Source organism: Pseudopodoces humilis, chromosome 8 (assembly GCF_049639895.1).
Source record: "Pseudopodoces humilis isolate 2021_Gansu_Grassland_sample_001 chromosome 8, ASM4963989v1, whole genome shotgun sequence".
NCBI classification, from domain to species: domain Eukaryota; kingdom Metazoa; phylum Chordata; class Aves; order Passeriformes; family Paridae; genus Pseudopodoces; species Pseudopodoces humilis.
This window is the reverse complement of record NC_142207.1, coordinates 9,021,116-9,040,751: the sequence shown is the minus strand read 5'-3', so window position 1 is coordinate 9,040,751 and position 19,636 is coordinate 9,021,116. Positions and strand designations below refer to the sequence as shown.

Genomic DNA, 19,636 nt, shown 5'->3' with positions numbered 1-19,636 from the left:
ACCTGGCTACAACCTCCTGTCAGGGCATTGGAGAGAGAAAAAAGGGCCACCCCAGCCTCCTTGTCTCCAGGCTGAACCTCCCCAGTGTCTTCCCTTCTCTGGACACACCCCAGCACCTAAATTGTCGTGATGGTCCCAAAAATAAGCATAGGGCTTGAGATGCTTCAACAGTGCCCAGCACAAGGGACAGCCCTGATCCTGTGGCCACACTATTGCTGATACAAGCCAGGATGTCACTGGACTTCTTTGGCCGTCTGGGCATGGGCTGGTTCATATCCAGCCATCTGTCAAACAGCACACCCAGTTCCTCTTGTGCCTGGGATTTTATTTATCATACACGACCTTTTTCCAGCTTCTCAGTCCGCAAACACTACACAACAGAGTATCCCACAGGTTCTTGTAGGGAAATGACTGAAGAAACTTTTACCACCACCAGTGATAAAAGTTATGTGGGTTTCTGTAGTGCTTTGTCTTGCAGCTCCCGCTGCTTTCCAAGATGTTCAGGTACAAATAGGGCCACACAAATAGAAAGTGGTGTGTCCTGGCTCTCCAAGCTGCTCGGTGACAGCAGTGGGAGAAGCCAGTGGGTGCCTGGTGCTTTCAGCTAAACCAAGTTGCTCTGGCTGCTGAAGCGTTTCCATGACACAGAAAAGTACCCAAAAAAAGCAAGAAAGAAGAAAAGCATCCTCACCTTTTCACAGGGAGCAAAATCTATTAAATCTATTAAAGTGGGAGTGGGTAAAACTCTACTTTGCTTTAAATGGGAATTTATGCAGGACATTAATCTGAAGTGCTGCATGGACATCTGCTGTGAAAAGCAGAAATGTTTTATATTGCAGTCTTCAGATACTGTAAACCCTTTTCCTCTTTGCAGGTAATGAGAATCATGATGAAGTTTTAAGACATTGTGGCAGCTATTTGCACCACAGGTCTTTTTTCAACTAAAGCAGAATAATTTTACCTGGAATTTGTATGCACAAGTCATGTCACTCAGACAATACAAGAAACTTGTTTTGTCTTCAAAATCTTTATTGCATCACTGTAACATAATCAAATGTGAAGCAACACTTCTAATTGATTGTTGCAGCTCAGCAATACAATGTAGCTGTTTGAAACTATTTTATTAAATCAATCAATATAGCTTTTGATTGGCAGTCTTAAGATTATGATGTGATTAAAAGAACCACTGGCAAAGTTGTAAAAATGCCATTATTTAATTTTCTTACAGAACTTTAAAAATTTTCAAATGGTTTAAGCATGTGAACTGATTTATGTCTCTGTAACTGATTCAACAAATTGGCGATTCTACAGAAAGGTTAATGCTTTAGTATTGAAAAGAAAAAAAATTAAAAGTCCCTCTTTATGATCTTGAAACTTTAAATAAATCCTCACAAGAAGGTGCTTTATGGTGACTACTGGAAACAGGAACATGCAGAGGTGCTCTGACCTACCCCACACCTCTTACTGCTGGCCACAGGTAAGGCAGAGCAGCTTCCTCTCCTACCACACCCCTCTGCCTTGCCTAGGAAGAAGTCAGAGCTGTTCTCACAGCTCTTCCCTACATCTCTGCATAACTGAACTTGAAATTTGAGTACTGAAATAGCACGCTCCAAAATATTTGCTTATGTTAGTCCTTCTGTTGATAATTTGAAGACACATTTCAACACATGGATAGATTAATAAAGAAGAAACCTAAATGTAAAAAGAATAAAAAATTGCCCTTAAATTCTTACATGTAGAAGGCACTAAAATTTTCTAGACTATTAAGGTCATTCTAATGTTTGAAAGTAATAAGGTACTGTGGATATGCCTGAATGTCATTAAATATGACAAAAACTGTTGGATTAGCCTCATCATTAACCACACTGTCGTACAGGTCAGTATGATCTGTTTGGCTCTTTGGTGGTGGAGTCTTTAGTCCCTCTTTCCCAGCACAGTACTCCCCAGTTAGGACCCGAGCCAAGTACATGTACTTTTTGCCATTCGTATCTGGAATGGAATAAGTATTCCGAGCAGAGTAACGTGCTTCAACAGCAAAGTAGGTTCCGTTTCCAAAGGCTGCAGCTGTTAGGAAACACAACATTTTCAAATAAAATTAGTGTTCCTATTCTCCTGAGAGTATCAAAAACTCCTTTCCTAACTCTGCAGGCGCTGTAAATGTGGTTAGAGTTCAAACACAAAATTCTAGTCCTAATCCTTTGTATCAGAATCAAATATGAACCCACATAGGTACCAGGTATCAACACCCAGGTTTTGACTTCCCTTTCCTATGTAGAAAAGGTCTCCTCTGCTTAGCATGGTTTAGCCTGGAATCCACCAAACTTAAATTCTTCGGAGACTTTTGGAATTAAAATGACTATATAATTATAATTATAGTTTTCTAGTCACACTTCCCAGCAAGTTAGAGGAATCACATGTCATTGTTCAAGACAAATTTCTTTTTCCTGGCATTGGTAAAAAGCTGGTTAAGCCAAGACAGGTCCTTCCTATCCAGCTGCCCTGATTTTTGGATACTTTTGCTTGGGTACCCAGCCTGACAGAAGGCAAGTGTGCCTCCCCAGTCATTAATCACAGCTGAGATGAAAAGGTGGATGTCAATACCCACAAGCAGAAAGATGACATGAATATCTGGGGCTCTTGCTTCCTGAGTAAATCCAACCTCATGACACTACCAAAGAGCAGGAAAGCTAAACTACATCTCCTCTGGTCATGTTTCAAAAAGAAGTGGTGGCTGCCACTCCTACCTGTGCACAACCTGATACTTTTTGTGTATGCTGGGCTTCATTTATTCAATAAAATCTCAGAGTAAGTACCTCCAGAGGATCCAGACAGAGAAATGTCTATTTTTGGATCCAGACCACACTGAAGTTTCAGCTAGATCCGAGTTAAGCTGCCCAGCTGTCTCAAGATCAAACTAGCCCTAGGCATGTCCAGTTCTGTCTTAAGGAAGAAAACATTAAGAACAAAAGTAAGGGACTTTTTAAGTGAGGTTACATGACTGCCAAAATCAGCTAGCACCTCAATTCAGTCCATCCTCCACTTTCTTCATCTTTGAATGTTGCCAAATAATACACATAACACGACTATACTAGTGGAAGCGGACAAAACAAGCTTTGAACTAATGCAGGATATCTTTATGCTAAATATTTAAGTTGTTTCTAACAACTATTATAAACTATTATAACTATTATTATAAAGGCTAAGAATTAACTAATGGATCTCATAGATTTTGTGAGCGTAAAGTTGGTACAGATGTGGGATCTTATGCTGTCCTAATCTCTGGAGGTAACAGGAGGAGTATCTGCACTTCTACTTTGCTACCTGTCTTTGTGTAAGAGGAGAGGAGATACCATCAGCTAGGAGCTGCTACCTCAGTTGAGGAAGTTGAACAGTGTTCCTTGTTCCTTTCTCTTGGTAAAACCATGACGATGATACAAAACAATTCCTAAAAGCTGCCCAGGCTTCATTTCAGAGTAAGTGAACTCTTTTTGATACCCTTTACATGGTGGCATCCAGCAACAAGTGATTAACTGAACAGGACAATTCCTCTGTCCATGTAGATTAATATCAGGAGTTGTTTATTATGGTTTTCTCTAATTTAATTCAGCTTTCATGTTGTGCTGACAGCACGATAACATTGACATCCTGTAGTACTCATACATGCCTAGGAAATTAACTGATTTGGATAATGACTCACCATTCTTTCCAGCATACCCACGATTAAATCCATAGTAGTTAATCAACCTCAGTGAGGATGCAGCTGTCCCATGAAATAGCAACTTCTCATTATTTTGATTTTTGTTCTTTTCACAGATGAATTTTTTTTTTAGTTGGTATGTCTGCCAGAGGATGTGATTTTGTATTCTTTCAATCTGCAAAATTACAAAATTAACTATATTTATCCTAGAGATAAATAGGGTAGGGAAGAATATTTATCATGGCAGGAAAGCATTAAAATGAAATCAAACTGACAGAATTATAGCAATTTTCACTATGTCCTGTTAGCATGAGGTTTGGGTAAAGGAACTGAATATGTAAGCCTCCTGCAGCTCACAAGAGAGTTTCAAGCTCAGTAATTTTGGGTGTATATTTGTTTTGCCTAGTATACTAGGTCCCCAGCAGTCATGGTAGCTGTGCATTGTCATTTCTAGAAACAGGCTGCTGTACCACTGCTAAAGGCAATGACGTAAGATGCATCCTATACATCCTAATCATCTTTACTGATGATTTTCTCTGACTGTAGCAACAGCATTAGGTTCAGTTTAAGTTTCTCTTCTAGATCTAAGCTTGCAAGTCAAAATTGCTTCCTCTAACATGTAGCTTAGCAACCCATAAGAAACTACTATATAAAAATCATTTGGTGGGAGGATGGATGTTGCTCGCTCCCTATACCAACAATGTGGATATAGCTTAAGGGGAAGCAGTGTCTCTGCATCAAAGTATAATCTCAAAGGCATTTCTGTAACAGGTTTCCATTTTTAACAGAAAAAGACATAATGTCATAACTCGATTTTTTTCTGTAGCACACTAATATTTTGTTCTCTTTGTGTGTTTTTGTGTTTGAAGCTCATGATAGAAGAAAAATTTTTAAACACATTATTCTCACTCCTAATTTGATTGTATATTCTACTGTTTATCTCTTGATTCAGAACAATTCCATCATCTCCCTGGCAATTAAATCTCTGTGCACTTGTTGAAGACTTCTAAATAAGCAGGATCGAATACTGACACTGGTTAAAACTGACAGCCAAGCCTGAAAGGCTCTTTCATTCTCCTGAATGACAGGGGAGAAGCTGTAAATTAGTCCAAAGCTTTGTGTCAGTCTGCAAGGACTTTGTATTTTCCCTTTGTATTCTGAATGCATTTGCTCATGCCTCCATTTTGGTATAGAATTTCCTAATTGGAAATACCATATTAACTAGTGAATACCACATTAACTGAATAAAGAGTCAGCCTGAAGACTGACGGTCACTGGTTTTGCACTATTAGATGTCAGAAATTACTGAACAGCTCTTAGGAATTTTGCTTTGATTTATGTTCACTCTGTACAGTGCTGGGGACACTGGCATTTAAAAGGTGTATTGGGTTGCAGAGACCTTATAAGCAAATATTTAGGAAGTACATTAATGTTTCTTGCCCAAGCATTGACATTTCCCCCCTCCCCACCCCATATGATATCACCTTCTCTATGTTATAGTTGGAACATGTTGTCTGAAACATCTTCTCCACAGTTTTATATTCAGGATGCAATGGCTTGAGCTTCACCACTTTGACCTGTTCATTTTGCATGTCTGTCCACTCCTTAGGGAGCTCTATTGACTGCAGATCTGCAAAACAGAGGTTGCATTATTATGACAGACAACTAGCTCCAGCTCCATAGGCACATCTTACAAACCTGCATAGAGAGGACCAAGAGAACAGCACCTTCAGTAATACTTCATTCGACAAGTACTCTTGCTCTTCCAAACATCACTGGCTCTGTTATACAATACAAAGGCTTTACATTTTGCCTGATTATCCCCATACCAATATCTAACTGAAACTAGTTTAAAACCGCAGAAGAATTTTATGAATTCTTCATACACCGCTTCCTTCGTCAGACTTAAGCATGAAATCTATGCTCACCAGTCACATATATGCAGATAGTATTTGCACTTAAAACTGGTGTTCTGATTTCACTCATACTTCCCACTGATTATGAAACTCAAAACTGCTGGCCAAGGGGAAAAAAAAAAAAAAAGGAAAAAAGGAATACCTTCCTTCTTTGGGACACGTGAGCTGCATTTATCCAAATCATCATTCAATAATAACTATCCATTTTTTTTTTTTATTTACCAATAGTGTCATTTACCTTCATCCTTTGTCACACGTTGAAGATTTACAGTTTTTCCTTGGTCATCAGTAGCCTTCAGAGTATTCAGATCCACCTTGTAGTTCTTATTTTTAATTTTGACATCCAGGTATAGTTTTTTAGCCATTTTGGCATTTTCCAGCTGCATATTTGTCAGTTTATCAAAAGTAACAAAGCCACCGTTGCTTCCTGGATACCTCCACTCTACCAGGTTAGAAAGAAGTTCTGCCTTGGATTGCTCTTCCTCAGTAGACTTAATTTGTTGGATCATGTCTTGAACTTCTAGAGAAACGGAATAGACATCCCTGCTAATACCAGAAATTTTAATTTGAGGGGGAGAAAGCTCATTTAAAAACTCAATTTTGACTTTTTTTCTTAGGTGGAGATCTTTCAAAATGGCAATTTGCGTCTCATCAAAACTTTCAATTGCCTCATCTGAAATAATGTTTTCAAACTGTTCCTTTAAAATTAAATCCTTTATCCAGGACTCAGTTGCATCCACCTTTTCTCGGCTTTCTCCACAAATTTGAAATGTGACTAAATCAACTTTCTTCTCCAAAATCATGGACTTTTTCTTCTCAGAAGATTGCTTTCTGTTCCAAAAAAAGGCTGTGGATAAATATGTCAATTATTAGTTGTAAATAAAAGAACTTAAGTTTTATATTCCCATGCACACAGAAAACACACCAACTTACATTTAAACATAGATAACCATGATTCTGTTGGTGGTTCTGATCTTGTGGATGAACCTGAATCTTCTCTTTTCTTCATGCTTTCATAAAAGGCCGGGAGCATATTTGTCTGGAAGATCACAATCTTAACTGTCTCTAAATGCTGTACTGATGGCTGTCTTGCAAATTCCACTATAGCATCCAACATTTCATCAGCTACCTTGGCTGAATTCTGTCCTGCTTGACCTAAACAAAAATAAAAGGCACATATTAGTGAACAGTTTCTGTGCAAGTCTACTGTTCCCATACTAAGTTTGTCTGTTTCTGAACTACCCCCATCACATATTGCTTTCCCAAGAAAACACAAACCTGTTCCAATAGCTGGGAAGGCAACAGATTTGTACATCCTTTGTTCACACTCATGAAGCACTTGGGAGACCTGACTCTTCACCTGGTTATTGGTAATCAAATGGATGATTTTACTGCACAATAGGTTCCCACCCTGTGTAGTAACAAAGCCATTTTGATACTGCCCAGCTGGAAGAGAAAAGATAAAGATTTATCTTTTTATCTATTTATAAAATAGCAATCTCTTTTGGTAATATTGATTGTTATACTGGTGCTACAAGAAAAGTGGAAAAAGTGGTAAGAAATCCACTGTGAGATATTTTATTGTGGGTTTACTTGATTCTGGTTTTCTTTGTAAATACGCTGCAGAGTTTCTTGGAGAAACTAATTCAAGTAAATGTGTGTTTTCTAATTTCCTAACATCTCTGCTACAAAGTATTTTCCTATTAAGTACAATATAAGAATTTCTGATGACTTTGAATACAACTCACTTCTATTTAAAAGCATGCCAAATTAATTTATATGAGAAAACCTTTCTTATTCCACTTATTCCTTAAAAACCCAAATTCTTACTCTGCAGAAAAGCTGAGTGGATAAAATAATATCATTAAGATTATGAGCAACTGATCTAAGAACAGTATGGATTTTTTAAAAATATGGTTGTGTTTTCTCAGAGCACTCATGTTTGCATACAAAATGGAGTCATATTGTGAGGATGCATGGACTGATGAGCACAGAGCTCCAGACCACCTCACAGATCATGAAGGTAACAACTGTAATATGTTCTGCAAGTACTGAGATCAGGCTGATAAATTTACTTTGAGAAGAAGGCTTATCTGCCAGGTTTTCTCATGAGTCTCAGGGTTTTCTGAAGAACATTTTGTACATTAAGTTAAAACGTAATTTGGAACATTGTAATGGGGTTTTAAGTTCCTGCCAACATGATCATTCCTTTGCTTTGTGTATTCCAACAAAAAAGTAAAACTGCACTAAGAGTTTTATTTTAAGTTGAAGGTAAGGACTGTTTCATAGTAGAATGTTGATAAGGCCCTGCTCTGTGGTGGAGCTTCCTTGGAAAACAAGCAGGGTGTAGCTCTGCAGGGGAATCAAACACGAGCGTATTTACCAAATAAGTTGGAGCTAAGCATTTTATCATGTCCCCTACAGAGTAGTTTAGAAATCAGAAAGACATGAAAATAGCTCTTTGAAACGAAAGAAAAAGAAAAGTAAAATTAGTGTAATAGTTCTAAGAACAGAGACATTTGCCTGATTTGAAGTTAATGATATATGTGTGTTTGTACAAATATTTCTACAGAGCCTCAGGCTGGGAGAAAAATTCAGGAAACTCCATCTTGGAAGTCAGTTTCCAGACACAGAGCAGGCACATTTTGGTTATGCATCTAAAGTGTCCCTTTCTGTGCTTGTAGAGGCCAACCACAGTGAGCTGGAATTTCACTGCTCTACTGGTCTGATAGAATGCAATCTATTGAGGAACCTATGATCAGGATTATTCTGATTTCAGTAGGGATAGAGTTAATTTTCCTCTTAGTAGCCAGTATAGGGCTGTGTTTTGGAACCAATATGAGAATAAAGTGTGTAATACACTGATGTTTTAGCTGTTGCTAAACAACTATGAAAAGGAAAATTCTCAAGGTATATGTCAAAACAGGAAGGGGACTTTTTAAAGTTCCTAAAAGTGAAAACTGTGTTATTCACCTAAAATAATTATGGCATCAGAGTAGAGAATTATAAAGCAACTTTAAGTTTTCAGAGAGAATGATAACAACAGAAAAAGAATTATCAAAAAACCAGTATGCTCTAACATACCATATTGAGCACATTCATTTGCTACCTGGGAACCAGCAGCATCCATAATTGCTTTGCAGACTCCTTAAATCACAGAAAAAAAGCACACACAGTCATTAAGCCTCCTTAACTATCTCTACTCAAAACTCTACCCAACTTCTGTACTTTACACATGACCTCAATTGCTGTATGGCAAGATAGCACAAAGTTGAAAACCTTGCCAGTTTCCCTACATACTGTCCATGACACACTGCACCGGCTGCAGAGAGAACATTTCCTTCACTGCTGATTACAAGTCATTAAGAACAACTCCTGTTTCATTGTTTCACTCGACAAACCCATATGTCCCTCACCAAACTCTCCAATGGCTTTGAACTACAACATTTGGTATCTTCCATGCTTATAATTCACTATGTTAAAATCCTCTGCTTCTTACAGGCCTTTGTCTTACAGTGAAACATTTTAGGATAAGAGCATTTTTTCAGAATTATACTTTATCTAAAAATTCCATTTAAACATTTTGGCTTTATGCAAGAAAAAAATGGCCTTTTGTTTGGAAAGTAAATCAAATATTCAGGATGTGTAAGAAAAACATTTAAGATCAATTTCCTGACTAATCACAACTCTGTATCTCTCATCTGAAAAATGCTTCATAAAACTTTCCCTTGTGGACAATTCTTTCCTGTACTCCCTAGACTAGATTTATTGCTAAAGAACCACATATTCAATATAATACCTGTTTTGGCATCAAATGATGAATTTGATATGTTTACAATAACCTCTGTATCTTCCTTAGTAATATCTCCACTAATTACTTGGAGTGTGATGGAACCAATCTTCATTTCATGAACTCTCAACAGTTCATCAGAAACAGGCCTCATGAAACCTGCAAGGGAAAGAAAAATATATTAACTCACTTCTCCTTTAGTTTGGAGTATTATTCTCTTCAACTGATTGAAACTTCCACTTATCCTTTTAAGGACTACGCTCTAGATCAGTTTGATGTTTTTCTCTTTATTCCATCTCTGAAAGCTGGGAGGCACAGTATTCTTCCTGTTTAAACACTGTGAAAGTGAAACCATTTCTATTCCTGTAAATTTACGCAATATGAATTCAGAAAATGGCTTCAGGGTTAATCTGATATGACCAGCTCTGTAACAGTTTCCTGAATTAATTCTTACAAGAAACGAAGCATCCAGCTTAAGAGCTGCCAGTAATGGAGATCATATCACATCCCTTTTGTAAGTTATTTCATATTTACCCTAATGGATAAAAAACTGTTCCTTTCTTCTAGTCTAAACTTATCTAACTCATATGTTATCTGCCCACTCTTAACTTCATCTCTCTGATACTCAGCAACTGAGGAGGAAGAGCTTTATATCCTTATGAATAAGCCTCTGCCCTTGATGCAGTACACTCATGTTTTGGCTACTGTGTCCCACTGTTGTCAAATAATAAATGGAAAGGAAATTATTCCTGTATATATTAATATATATATATGTAGGAGATTAAAGCTACAAGAAATACATGTTATTTATGGCTTGTTTGGCCAAGTGATTGCAAGTTCTTATATCCTTTGAGCAGGACAAACTACTGTGTCTCCTGGCAGAACACCCTCTTTGTTTTGGTAAGACTGGCCACACTGAAAGTTCAGCATGGCCTCAACAAAATAAATTCTTCCCTAAGAATTTTACAATGACATTTACGAATGCAAGTCCATTAGGAGGAAAAAAAATGCCCCATGCCCTGATGATATTTCTTCTGTTTCCTGATACACATAAAACCACTTAACAGTATTTACATTCTGTCCCACCCCTACACAACTTACTTGGCTGTGCTGCTGCAGCACTGCAACTTCCACCTGCCCTAAGTTCTAGCTCAGTGGTAAAAGCCTAAGAAGAGAAAAAAAGTAGGCAAGATAGTATTTCACAGTATGTACACCGAATGTTTCTGTAAACAACATTAACAATCATGCAGCTCTCACTGAGGCACCTCACACATTTTATAGTCTTATTTAAGTGTTATTAACAGCAGTGTTATTAACAGCAGAAGACCCAGTGTGGACAGTGTGACAAGAGATAGCTCTGGATTGCTAGAACTCCTCTGTCAGAAGATGAGGGAGCATCTACAGGCATTTACAGAGCCAACAGCAAGGCATATTTTGTCTGCACCTTCTGCTTGTGGAGAGTTTGTATTTCAGAGACACTGGAAAGACATCTCATTGTCACTGGTCCACAGCAGTAAGGAAGTGCTAAATTATCACCCCCTAGAAAGCAGTATAAGTAAAACAGATTATTAATGTGTAACTAGAGCAGTATGTTACAAATACAGCTTTGTCCTGAGAAGAATTACCTGAATGTTATCAGTATCTTGTGGATTCAAGAAAAAGTGAACTTCCTGGAGATTCTTCCGAGTGTGAGTACTACTGAACCTGAATACCACATCAAACATTAACTTAGAAACAATGATTTTAGGAAATCCAAATCCTCCAGTCCCAATAGCTGGGAAAGCAATCGATTTCAGTCCAAGTTCTTCAGTTTTCTTCAAGCATAAATCAATTACATCTTCTAGGACCTGTAAAACACAGCAAAGGTACTTTTTTTTTCTAAAGGCATAATTTATTATTAGTTCCAAAGAAAGTGGTATGACAAGCAGCTCCGAGTACATCAAGACATCTTTAAGGTCACTCCAACAGAAGAAAATGGAATCAAGTAATCTAAAGTAACTATGTTTAAACCTGAAATTTCAGGACAGATCCCAAATAAATATGTAGCTGGGGAGTTAATAATTAAAATATACCTTCTCTGTCTGTCCTCCATTCCACTTGGGTAGTATGACATGAAAGATGGACTTGCAGGCCATAGCACATCCACTGGTGCAGAGCACACTCCCAGCACCAGCAACCTGATTTTGTTTTTCAGTGTCAAACTCATCTTGGAGAGCTGGTCCAGCCTTTTCCAGCAAGGCTTTGCAAAGAGGCCCCACACCAAACTGCAGATCTGTGCCAACACTGTTGACCAGAACATCCATCTGCAACAAGATTGCAATGAAAATAGCTACAACCAGAATTCAAGCAAAAATATGCACCGAGATTAAAACACACAGCAAAAAACCCCAAAATGCCAGTGGATACCCAAACCAAGAGCACAGAGAGATACCTATTTCCCCTAATATCCAACCAAGATAGCTACTTTTATAAAATACTTTAGTATTTCCACTTTAGGAAAAAAAAAGCAAACTCTTTTACAAGTTGCTCTCAGATCTGGAAAACTAACAAGATCTAGGTGGGAATTAAAACATCCAGAAATTCACAGCCCTCTAGAAATGGCTGCAGTGACAGATCTCAACCTACACTCAAGTTTTGCAAGCTTGCATCCTTGTTTAGCTAGCACACAGCTGTTCTTTCCTTATGTAGCAAGTGCTTGTGAAACCTACTGTCCTTCCTTTTTCATTCAAACTTACCATCAAGTTCGAAAGGAGTCAGAAAAGTAAAGACTTACCATGGCTTCCTGAATATTTTTCTTCTCCACTCGGATGCAAAGCCCTTCATTTGTTGTAACCATCTTCAGATCCCCTTTTATATTCTCCTTCTGTTTTTTTTTCAGCATCGGCTGTTTTGTGGAGAATGAATTAGCTGAAAATACTTTTTTTACTGTCTTGCTCAGAGTGTGAACTATTTCTTCTGAATTACAAACAAGATGGACCTCCTTCAAGTTGCTGTCCTCCATGAATTCTTCCAAGGTCTCCTTGATGGAGGACACAATAAAAATTGCATACATCTGTGGTGGAAAGCCATAAATCCCTCCACTTATAACAGGCAGCGCAATGGAACAATGACTGTATATTTCAGCTAGTTGTAGGCATTTTTTCACTGTCTTTTTTAACAACAACATGCACCTTTGTGATTCCTTCACATCCCACCTGGGCCCAACAGCGTGAATGACGTTCTTGCAGGGCAGTTTCCCGGCACATGTGATCACTGCGCAGCCGGGATGCAAATTCTTGAGCTTCCTCATCAGCTCATCACACTCCTGCTGCAGTGCTGGGCCAGCTGCTCTTGACAGGGCTTCAGCAAGGCCACCAATGTGTTTCAGTTTTTCATTAGATGCATTCACCACAACATCAACAGGGTAGTCACACAAGTCACCTTTATACACTCCTACCACAATTCCTCCTGGCAGTTTTTTTTCATAGTAGACCTTTCTTTCCACCTTATCACCAGTTTTTCTGCCCTTCTGTTCTTCTTCTTCTTCCTTCATCCTAATGAAACAGCTGAATTTCTGCTTTGCTTCTAAAGTACAAAAATCTTTCCTCTCAGTGAAGACCTCCTTTGCGCCTGGTTTATCAATTAGCACATTTTTTGAGTAAAGGGAGGAGACCATTTTTTCCAACATGATGAATGCTTCTGGCACTTCTTCTCTTGGTCCCCTCAGGGAAATACATGGTGTCTTGGTGTCAAAACGTACTGTCACACCTTTCTTCTTCAATTCTCCACAAACACTAGACTTCACATTCTCTACAAACTGCACTATCACCACTGAATTAACTGGGATTACTTTTTCAATGGGTGTGTTTCTATCTATAAAATCATTAAGTCTCTGATAGACCTCTGTTACAGCCTTAGAAAAGCCAGCAATAATCATTTTATTTTCTTTTCCAACAGACTGCCAAGAGATGACAACTTCCTTGGAAGAACTATATGTGTTCAGAGAGGAGAAAAGAAGACTCTTCCACTCATCCTTTTTAAAGACTTCACCATCCCCCACACTGATGCACTTGTATTCTAAACCTGTTTTTATTTGCTTTTCCGCTTCTAGAAGATCTTTGGGAGCATCTCCATATAGCAACACAGTATCATCCTGAAGTTCATAAAAAGTATTAATATTTTCCTTAATGAACAACACATCTGATGTATGTTTATTATCTACAGACTGGAGATAGTGGAAAACATGGGGGTCAATGGTAACTGATGTACATGGCATACTCAATACCTTTTCCAATAAGTCAGCTTTGATTTTATACACTTCTGCAGGTAATCCACACAACTGAACAGTCTTTTTTTTGTCATCATAAAAGACCTTCAGGCATGGATATTCCTTCTGAATATTCTCTTCTAACCCAGCATTGTGCAGCACAGCATACTTCCCTGGGATCACTGACACAGAAATTTCAATGCTCTGTTTTTCCCGTTCACTTTGCTTCATGCATTCCCTCACTTCTTTCTCTGCACTGTCCACTGCTGCTCTGCTGCCTGCAATCACCACCATCTCCTCAGAAATATCAGTTATGATCAGACCAACATCTTCTGACAGTCTTTTTTTCACATCTTCCCAACCTGATGAATTGACTTCACATTTTATAGATATGTAACGTGCCATGATACGTGAGAACTCAGTGGAAGCATCTTGCTGCCATGTCTTGAGTAACTTGATCATTGGCTTTTTCTGCTTGCAGAGAGATGGGGATGGGCACAACATAACTTCTGGGTTTGCACAGTCTGCTTGGGGCCATATGAGCTCAGAATGGCAAACTGCCATTTCCTGGTTTATGTTTTGGGTCAGATCGGCATGCTTTTGTAAAAACTGCCATACATATGGGTCTAGTGGCACCTCAATGGGGTCTGGCATCTTGACAGCTGGTCTTTCTTCTCCATAGAGTGCTGTTCCCAGGGAGTGGTAATATGGATGCACAGAAATCAGCGTCTGTTCCAGTAAATGTCGCTTTTCCAAGACCGTGGTTAGATCTAAAAGTTAGTGCACATACATACAAACAAGCATTTATCATTAACTTCAAATCAGGCAAATGTCTCTATTCTTAGAGATTACACTGATTTTCCTTTTCTTTTTCTTTCCTTTCAAAGAGCTGTTTTTATGTCTTTCTGATTTCCAAACTACTCTGTAGGGGACAAGATAAAAGGCTTGGTTCCAACTTGTTTGGTAAATATGCTCATGTCTGCATTCCCATCCAGAGCTACACCCTGCTTGTTTCCCAAGGAAACTCCTCCACAGAGCAGGGCCTTATCCTCAAATATAATCCTCAAAAAACTCTTAATGTCAGTGCAGTTTTACTTTTTTTCTTGCCATTTTTGTTGAAATGGACTAATGAAAGAAAGCCTAATGTTTGCAGGAACTTAAAACTCCATCACAATGATCCAAATTCCATTTTAACTTAAAGTACAAAATATTCTTCAGAAAATCCTGAGAGTCATAAGAAAACCACCTGGCAGATAAGCCTTTTTCTCAAATTAAATTTACTAAGCCAGGAGTCTCCTAACAAGTATTTACCAGAAGTTGCACTGGCACAAAAACTGGACAGTGATTTGAGGAATGCAAGAAATAGTAACAAGTTTTTTCTTCCCCAATAATGAAGATATTGAAATGAGGATATTTGACCTTATTTAGTTTCTGAAAGTTAACTGTGCAATCTGAAGTCGTTGACAGATTCTGCTCTGTCCCTCTACCTGTAAATACAATTAATTTCATATTCCATATAAAAACCTCTGCAAATGGAGAAAAAACACCAGTGAGAAAAACTCATGCACAAGGCAGGTATTAAAATACATCTCTGGTAACAAAAAACAAAATAAACAAACAAAAAAACCCAACAGATACTGAAGCCCTAGACACGCAGCAGTATTTCTCCATTTAGAGCACTTCCTAGGAACAGAACACTGTACACTGACTTCAGAAACAGAAAGCCAGGCTTCTCCTAATGCCCATATTTGCAGTAATTTTCTTGCAGGCCATCTGCCTGTGAGTACCTTGGTCAGGCAAAGGACAGTGTTACCTTTGTGGTCACAGAAAGTAATGATGGCTGAGTTCTCCTCGGGGAAGAGCTGGACATCTGACACGGGCGCCCCTCCGTTCCGTGCGCTCTCAAAGTACACCGTGAGGTAATCTATGGAAATGTTGTCTGGTAGGTTTTCAACCTTGATGGTTTGTGTTGGCTCAAGAAGCCTGGCAGTGATTTGGAATTCTCTGACTCTTTTGTTTTGTGAACATTTTTCGATAAATTCCTTAGTATCTGTAAATGGAAGAGCAGTATGAAATGCCTGTTTTCCTGTGTCATTATCAGCTTGGTTATCGCTTCAGGCAGAGAAATGAGCAGAGTTACTCCCTGTATTTGGAACAAAACTGTCTCTGGTGCCAAATAACTCTGCATTGTAATAAAAAAGAGGAAGAGTGCACAAGAATGCTACTCTCTGCTATTCACCCCCACTATGTCTCTGTTCCCATCTCCTAAGTACACTTTCTCTAAAGAAGATTTTATATAATCGCCACACTCAGCACACTTTCAATTCTTCTTCATCTAATCCAAAATAACACAGAAACAGCAAAACATTCTTATCCAATTTCAATTAAGACGCCACAATTTTCTTTTTTCAGTGTAACATTTGGATCACAGGCATTTTTGTGGGGCTGTATATAAGACATTTTTCTTGAGAGACTGCAATCCAGGTACATTTTAAGAACAGTCTGGATCTGCAATGGGAGAGCAGTCAAGATCTGAAAGCTATTACTCATGCTTATACATGGAAATTAATAATGGTGTCATCTTGTCTTACCAATGCTTTTTATAAAGGTAGCTACAGCAACATTTATTTCAGGTATCAGTTCAACGGTAAAGTCAGCATCTGTAGTCAGGCCACTGATGTTCTCTAACAGCATCTTTAAGCAGTCTGGACTGCATTTCTCTATGTTCTCAAATACCACCAAAGGTGAGGCTTCTCCAGAGCCAACCTCCTCCTGGAGTTCACTGTTTGAAGCAACACTCACTGCTTTCTTCAAGCCTTGTGTATCATCTGCAGTAGAAAGATAAGCCACATAAAATGCTGGTCCACATTTCCTGGAATAAACAGATTCTTCTTACCCTTTCTCTCCTTTTCCTTCCCAAGAGATAAATACCAAACAAATACTGCAGGGTACCACTGAACTTTTTGAGAACTAAAACAGCCCAGGTGCAATATTCTGCAGGGCTGCAGGCAGCTTCTTTGGTGGCACAAAACCAGACCGGAGAAAACATGTCCAAGGTCATTGGTATGTCTCTGAGTCAGAAGCTAAACTGAACTAAAATCCATTGAGATAATAGGCCACAACTGTTCAGATGTCGGTAAGGGTTGGGAGAGACCTTGCAGCCTCTGCATCTGTTTCTTAGCCCACATGCAGGCAAAACAAGCCTGAACATAGCTCAGGACATCCACAGGCACCATAGGTGACAGTAGTTTTGTGTGATTTGATGTAAAGCCTCCTGACAACCCCTGTGCCCTGCCACCAGTGCAGCATGACAGTGCTGGAGGGCCCATGCACACAAAGGGCTCACAGGGATGCAACAACATTTTGCAAATAGAAAATATAACAGAGGTGCCCACTGAGTATCCCAGAAGTCCAGTGGCTGCCAGAGGCAAGCACGTCTCCAGCTTTGCAGACAGATGAGGGCACAGGTGCGAGAGAATCTCCAGACTGGAATGACCAACAGGCTGGCTCTGCCTGCTCACCGAGGTACAAAAACTACTGATACCAAACCCATAACATTTCCAGAAGACAGCTGCCTTTGAAGGCCTACCACCATAAACAAGAAGAAAACTAAAGAAATAAGAAGCAACAGTTCTTCAGATGCTAGTTACTAATTTCTAAACTACTGGAGGAGTCATCTCCTCCACTCTGAACAATGAAGAAAATACCAAAAAGCCAAAACTGAAAGCCAGGCTGACGCAATGAAGCAATTGAGAGCAGGATCTGAAGATTTTCAAGTTCCTCTCTAGCATAACCAAAAAACAGATGACAACTTGGAGAACATGAACCCCTGTGTGGAGAAAAGCCCCAACATTTTTGTTTTATGAAGAATCAGCACACAGTGTTGGATAACATTTTACCTTTTATTTGAAGGCTACTCATGGCATCCAAAGCCTAAAATAAAACGAAAGCCAAATGTCAGTGACAGATTAGACACTCTTAGCCACTATTTCAAAACTTTGATTAGGATTACAATTTTTATTCACCTTTGCGAGTCCTGATTTTTCTTCACATGTCTCCTCTTTAGTAGCTAGTGCCACTTCAGGCTCTGTGACAATCAACCTCAATTTTTCTCCTCCTCCCAAATGCAACTGATGAGACTGTTTCTCAAGAACTCGTTGCTTGACTAAATAAAACCAAAAAAAGCCCTGTGAAAATCTGAACGGAAACACAGCTTTACATTACATGGCACATGACACTGTCGCGGTTTAGGAACAGTGTTCTGCAATTTGTTTCCCACCCAAACACGCCAGACCTCGCCGCTCGCTTCCCTTCCCCCTCCACCCCCCTCCCCCCTCCGCGGCAGGATGGAGAAGGGAACTGAAGGTACAAAATTAAGGATCACAAGACGAGATGAGAACAATAGACTACAAACAGCAATGAAGTAAGAAAAACGGGCGGGAACAACACCAACACCGATAACAGAGTGTACAAGACAGGTGAAGGCGCCGCCGCTCACCCGACACCGCGCTCGGCAACACCCGGAGAAACTCTGGCCCTTTCCGAGCCCGCAGCCTGTGGCTACGGTGGGATGGAACAGCCCAGGGAGCTGGCTGGGCCCCTCCCGGCTCCTGGAAAAGTTAACCTCGCCTTGGCCGGAACAACGATGTACAGATACACTGTCCCGCAAAATGAGAGCTTTAAACTCCTAACACCGACACAGTATGGGCAAGGCTTTCTTCCTTAAAAAACAAACAGGAAGAGCAGCCAGAGATGCAAAACTTGGCTCTATCACGGGTTTCATGGTGGTACCCGGAGAGTCCCGGTACCGGCCCCCCACGCCTTGAACATCCTCTTCCACAAAGCGCCGAAATGGCTTGGGGCTGTATGTCCTGAACTTACCAGAAGGGAGAGCCAGCACCTGGGAAGCATGTTAAGGCAAGAAAAGGAAAAATTGTATATAGGTATGGGTAGCGGTATCTGTGTGCTTCTGCACATACGTGCATGTGCATGTATACATTAAACTCAACTGCAGCTAAATCCTTTCCAGCTTGCTGCAAATTTATAAAAATATGTGCATGTTGAAGACGCCATATTTTATATATATATCTGTAACTAATCTAATTGTTAGATTAACATAAGATTTATTATTCCGAGTGCAGTTTAGAGAATACTACTGTGCATCAAAATGAGTATGTATGTATACATTCCTCCTAGGATATATTCATTCGCTTACAGCCTTTATGCCAAACACAATCCAGAAGCTAAGCATATATATATAAGTAAATGTCATATTCTGAATTAGAAGTGACCCACAAATATCATCGAGTCCAACTTTTGGACCTGCACAGGACACCTGCAAAAATCACACCACGTTTACATACTGTCTATTCCATATTGCAACAACTAAGTACGTTTCTTTTAACCTGCAGAAAGTTTAGACCTGTAAATTACGACCCAAACACCTCCGCAGGGAGCCCACACACCAATCCATGTCCCGGCCCCTGCCCTGGCCGGGTCCCCTCGGCCCGGCCCGGCCGCTCACCCTCGGGGCAGGCGAAGCAGACGAGGATGTGTCCGGTCCCGGTGTCGGTCCCGACCCGCAGCTCGCACTCGCCGCCGCCCGAGCGCTTCTGGCTCTGGAAGTAGCAGAGCAGCTTCTTCCTGAGCGCGGGCGGCGGCTCGGCGGGGCCCCAGTCCCCTCGCACCCGCAGCGGGAAGGCGCACGGCCGCTGCCCCTCCATGGCTGCCCGACGGCTTCTCTTCCCGCCGCTATCGCTTTCGATTCCCCGGCAGGGCGCGGCTTTTCCCAGCAGCGTGTGCCGGCTGTGCCTCGCCTGCCGCCTCTCGCGATAGCCCCGCCGCCCGAGGCCCTGCTTCACACCTGCGCCCTTGCGCTCCTCTCTCCCCTAGAGCAGCTGAAGCACTCCCTCGCCGTATCAAGTGCCCTGCTTGCTCCTCTGCCGGGGGCTGGCAGCCCTTCTCGCTGTTGTCCCAAGAGCACTTCT

At 40.2% G+C, this 19,636-nt stretch overlaps 1 protein-coding gene across 1 annotated transcript; it reads right to left on the bottom strand.

Annotated features, from left to right (window-relative positions):
• Positions 1-1,008: 1,008 nt before the first annotated feature.
• LOC148183834 (protein mono-ADP-ribosyltransferase PARP14-like) lies at positions 1,009-19,431 on the bottom strand. Its single transcript, XM_088058895.1, has 17 exons — positions 19,174-19,431; positions 17,675-17,814; positions 17,549-17,582; positions 16,241-16,477; positions 15,463-15,699; positions 12,177-14,419; positions 11,476-11,706; positions 11,029-11,250; positions 10,505-10,568; positions 9,413-9,562; positions 8,698-8,760; positions 6,892-7,059; positions 6,547-6,768; positions 5,852-6,460; positions 5,182-5,327; positions 3,698-3,872; positions 1,009-2,064 (listed from the first exon to the last, which is right to left on the bottom strand). The coding sequence occupies exons 1-17, from the start codon at positions 19,370-19,372 to the stop codon at positions 1,775-1,777; spliced, it is 5,430 nt and encodes a 1,809-aa protein (XP_087915021.1). The 5' UTR covers positions 19,373-19,431; the 3' UTR covers positions 1,009-1,774.
• Positions 19,432-19,636: the final 205 nt, after the last annotated feature.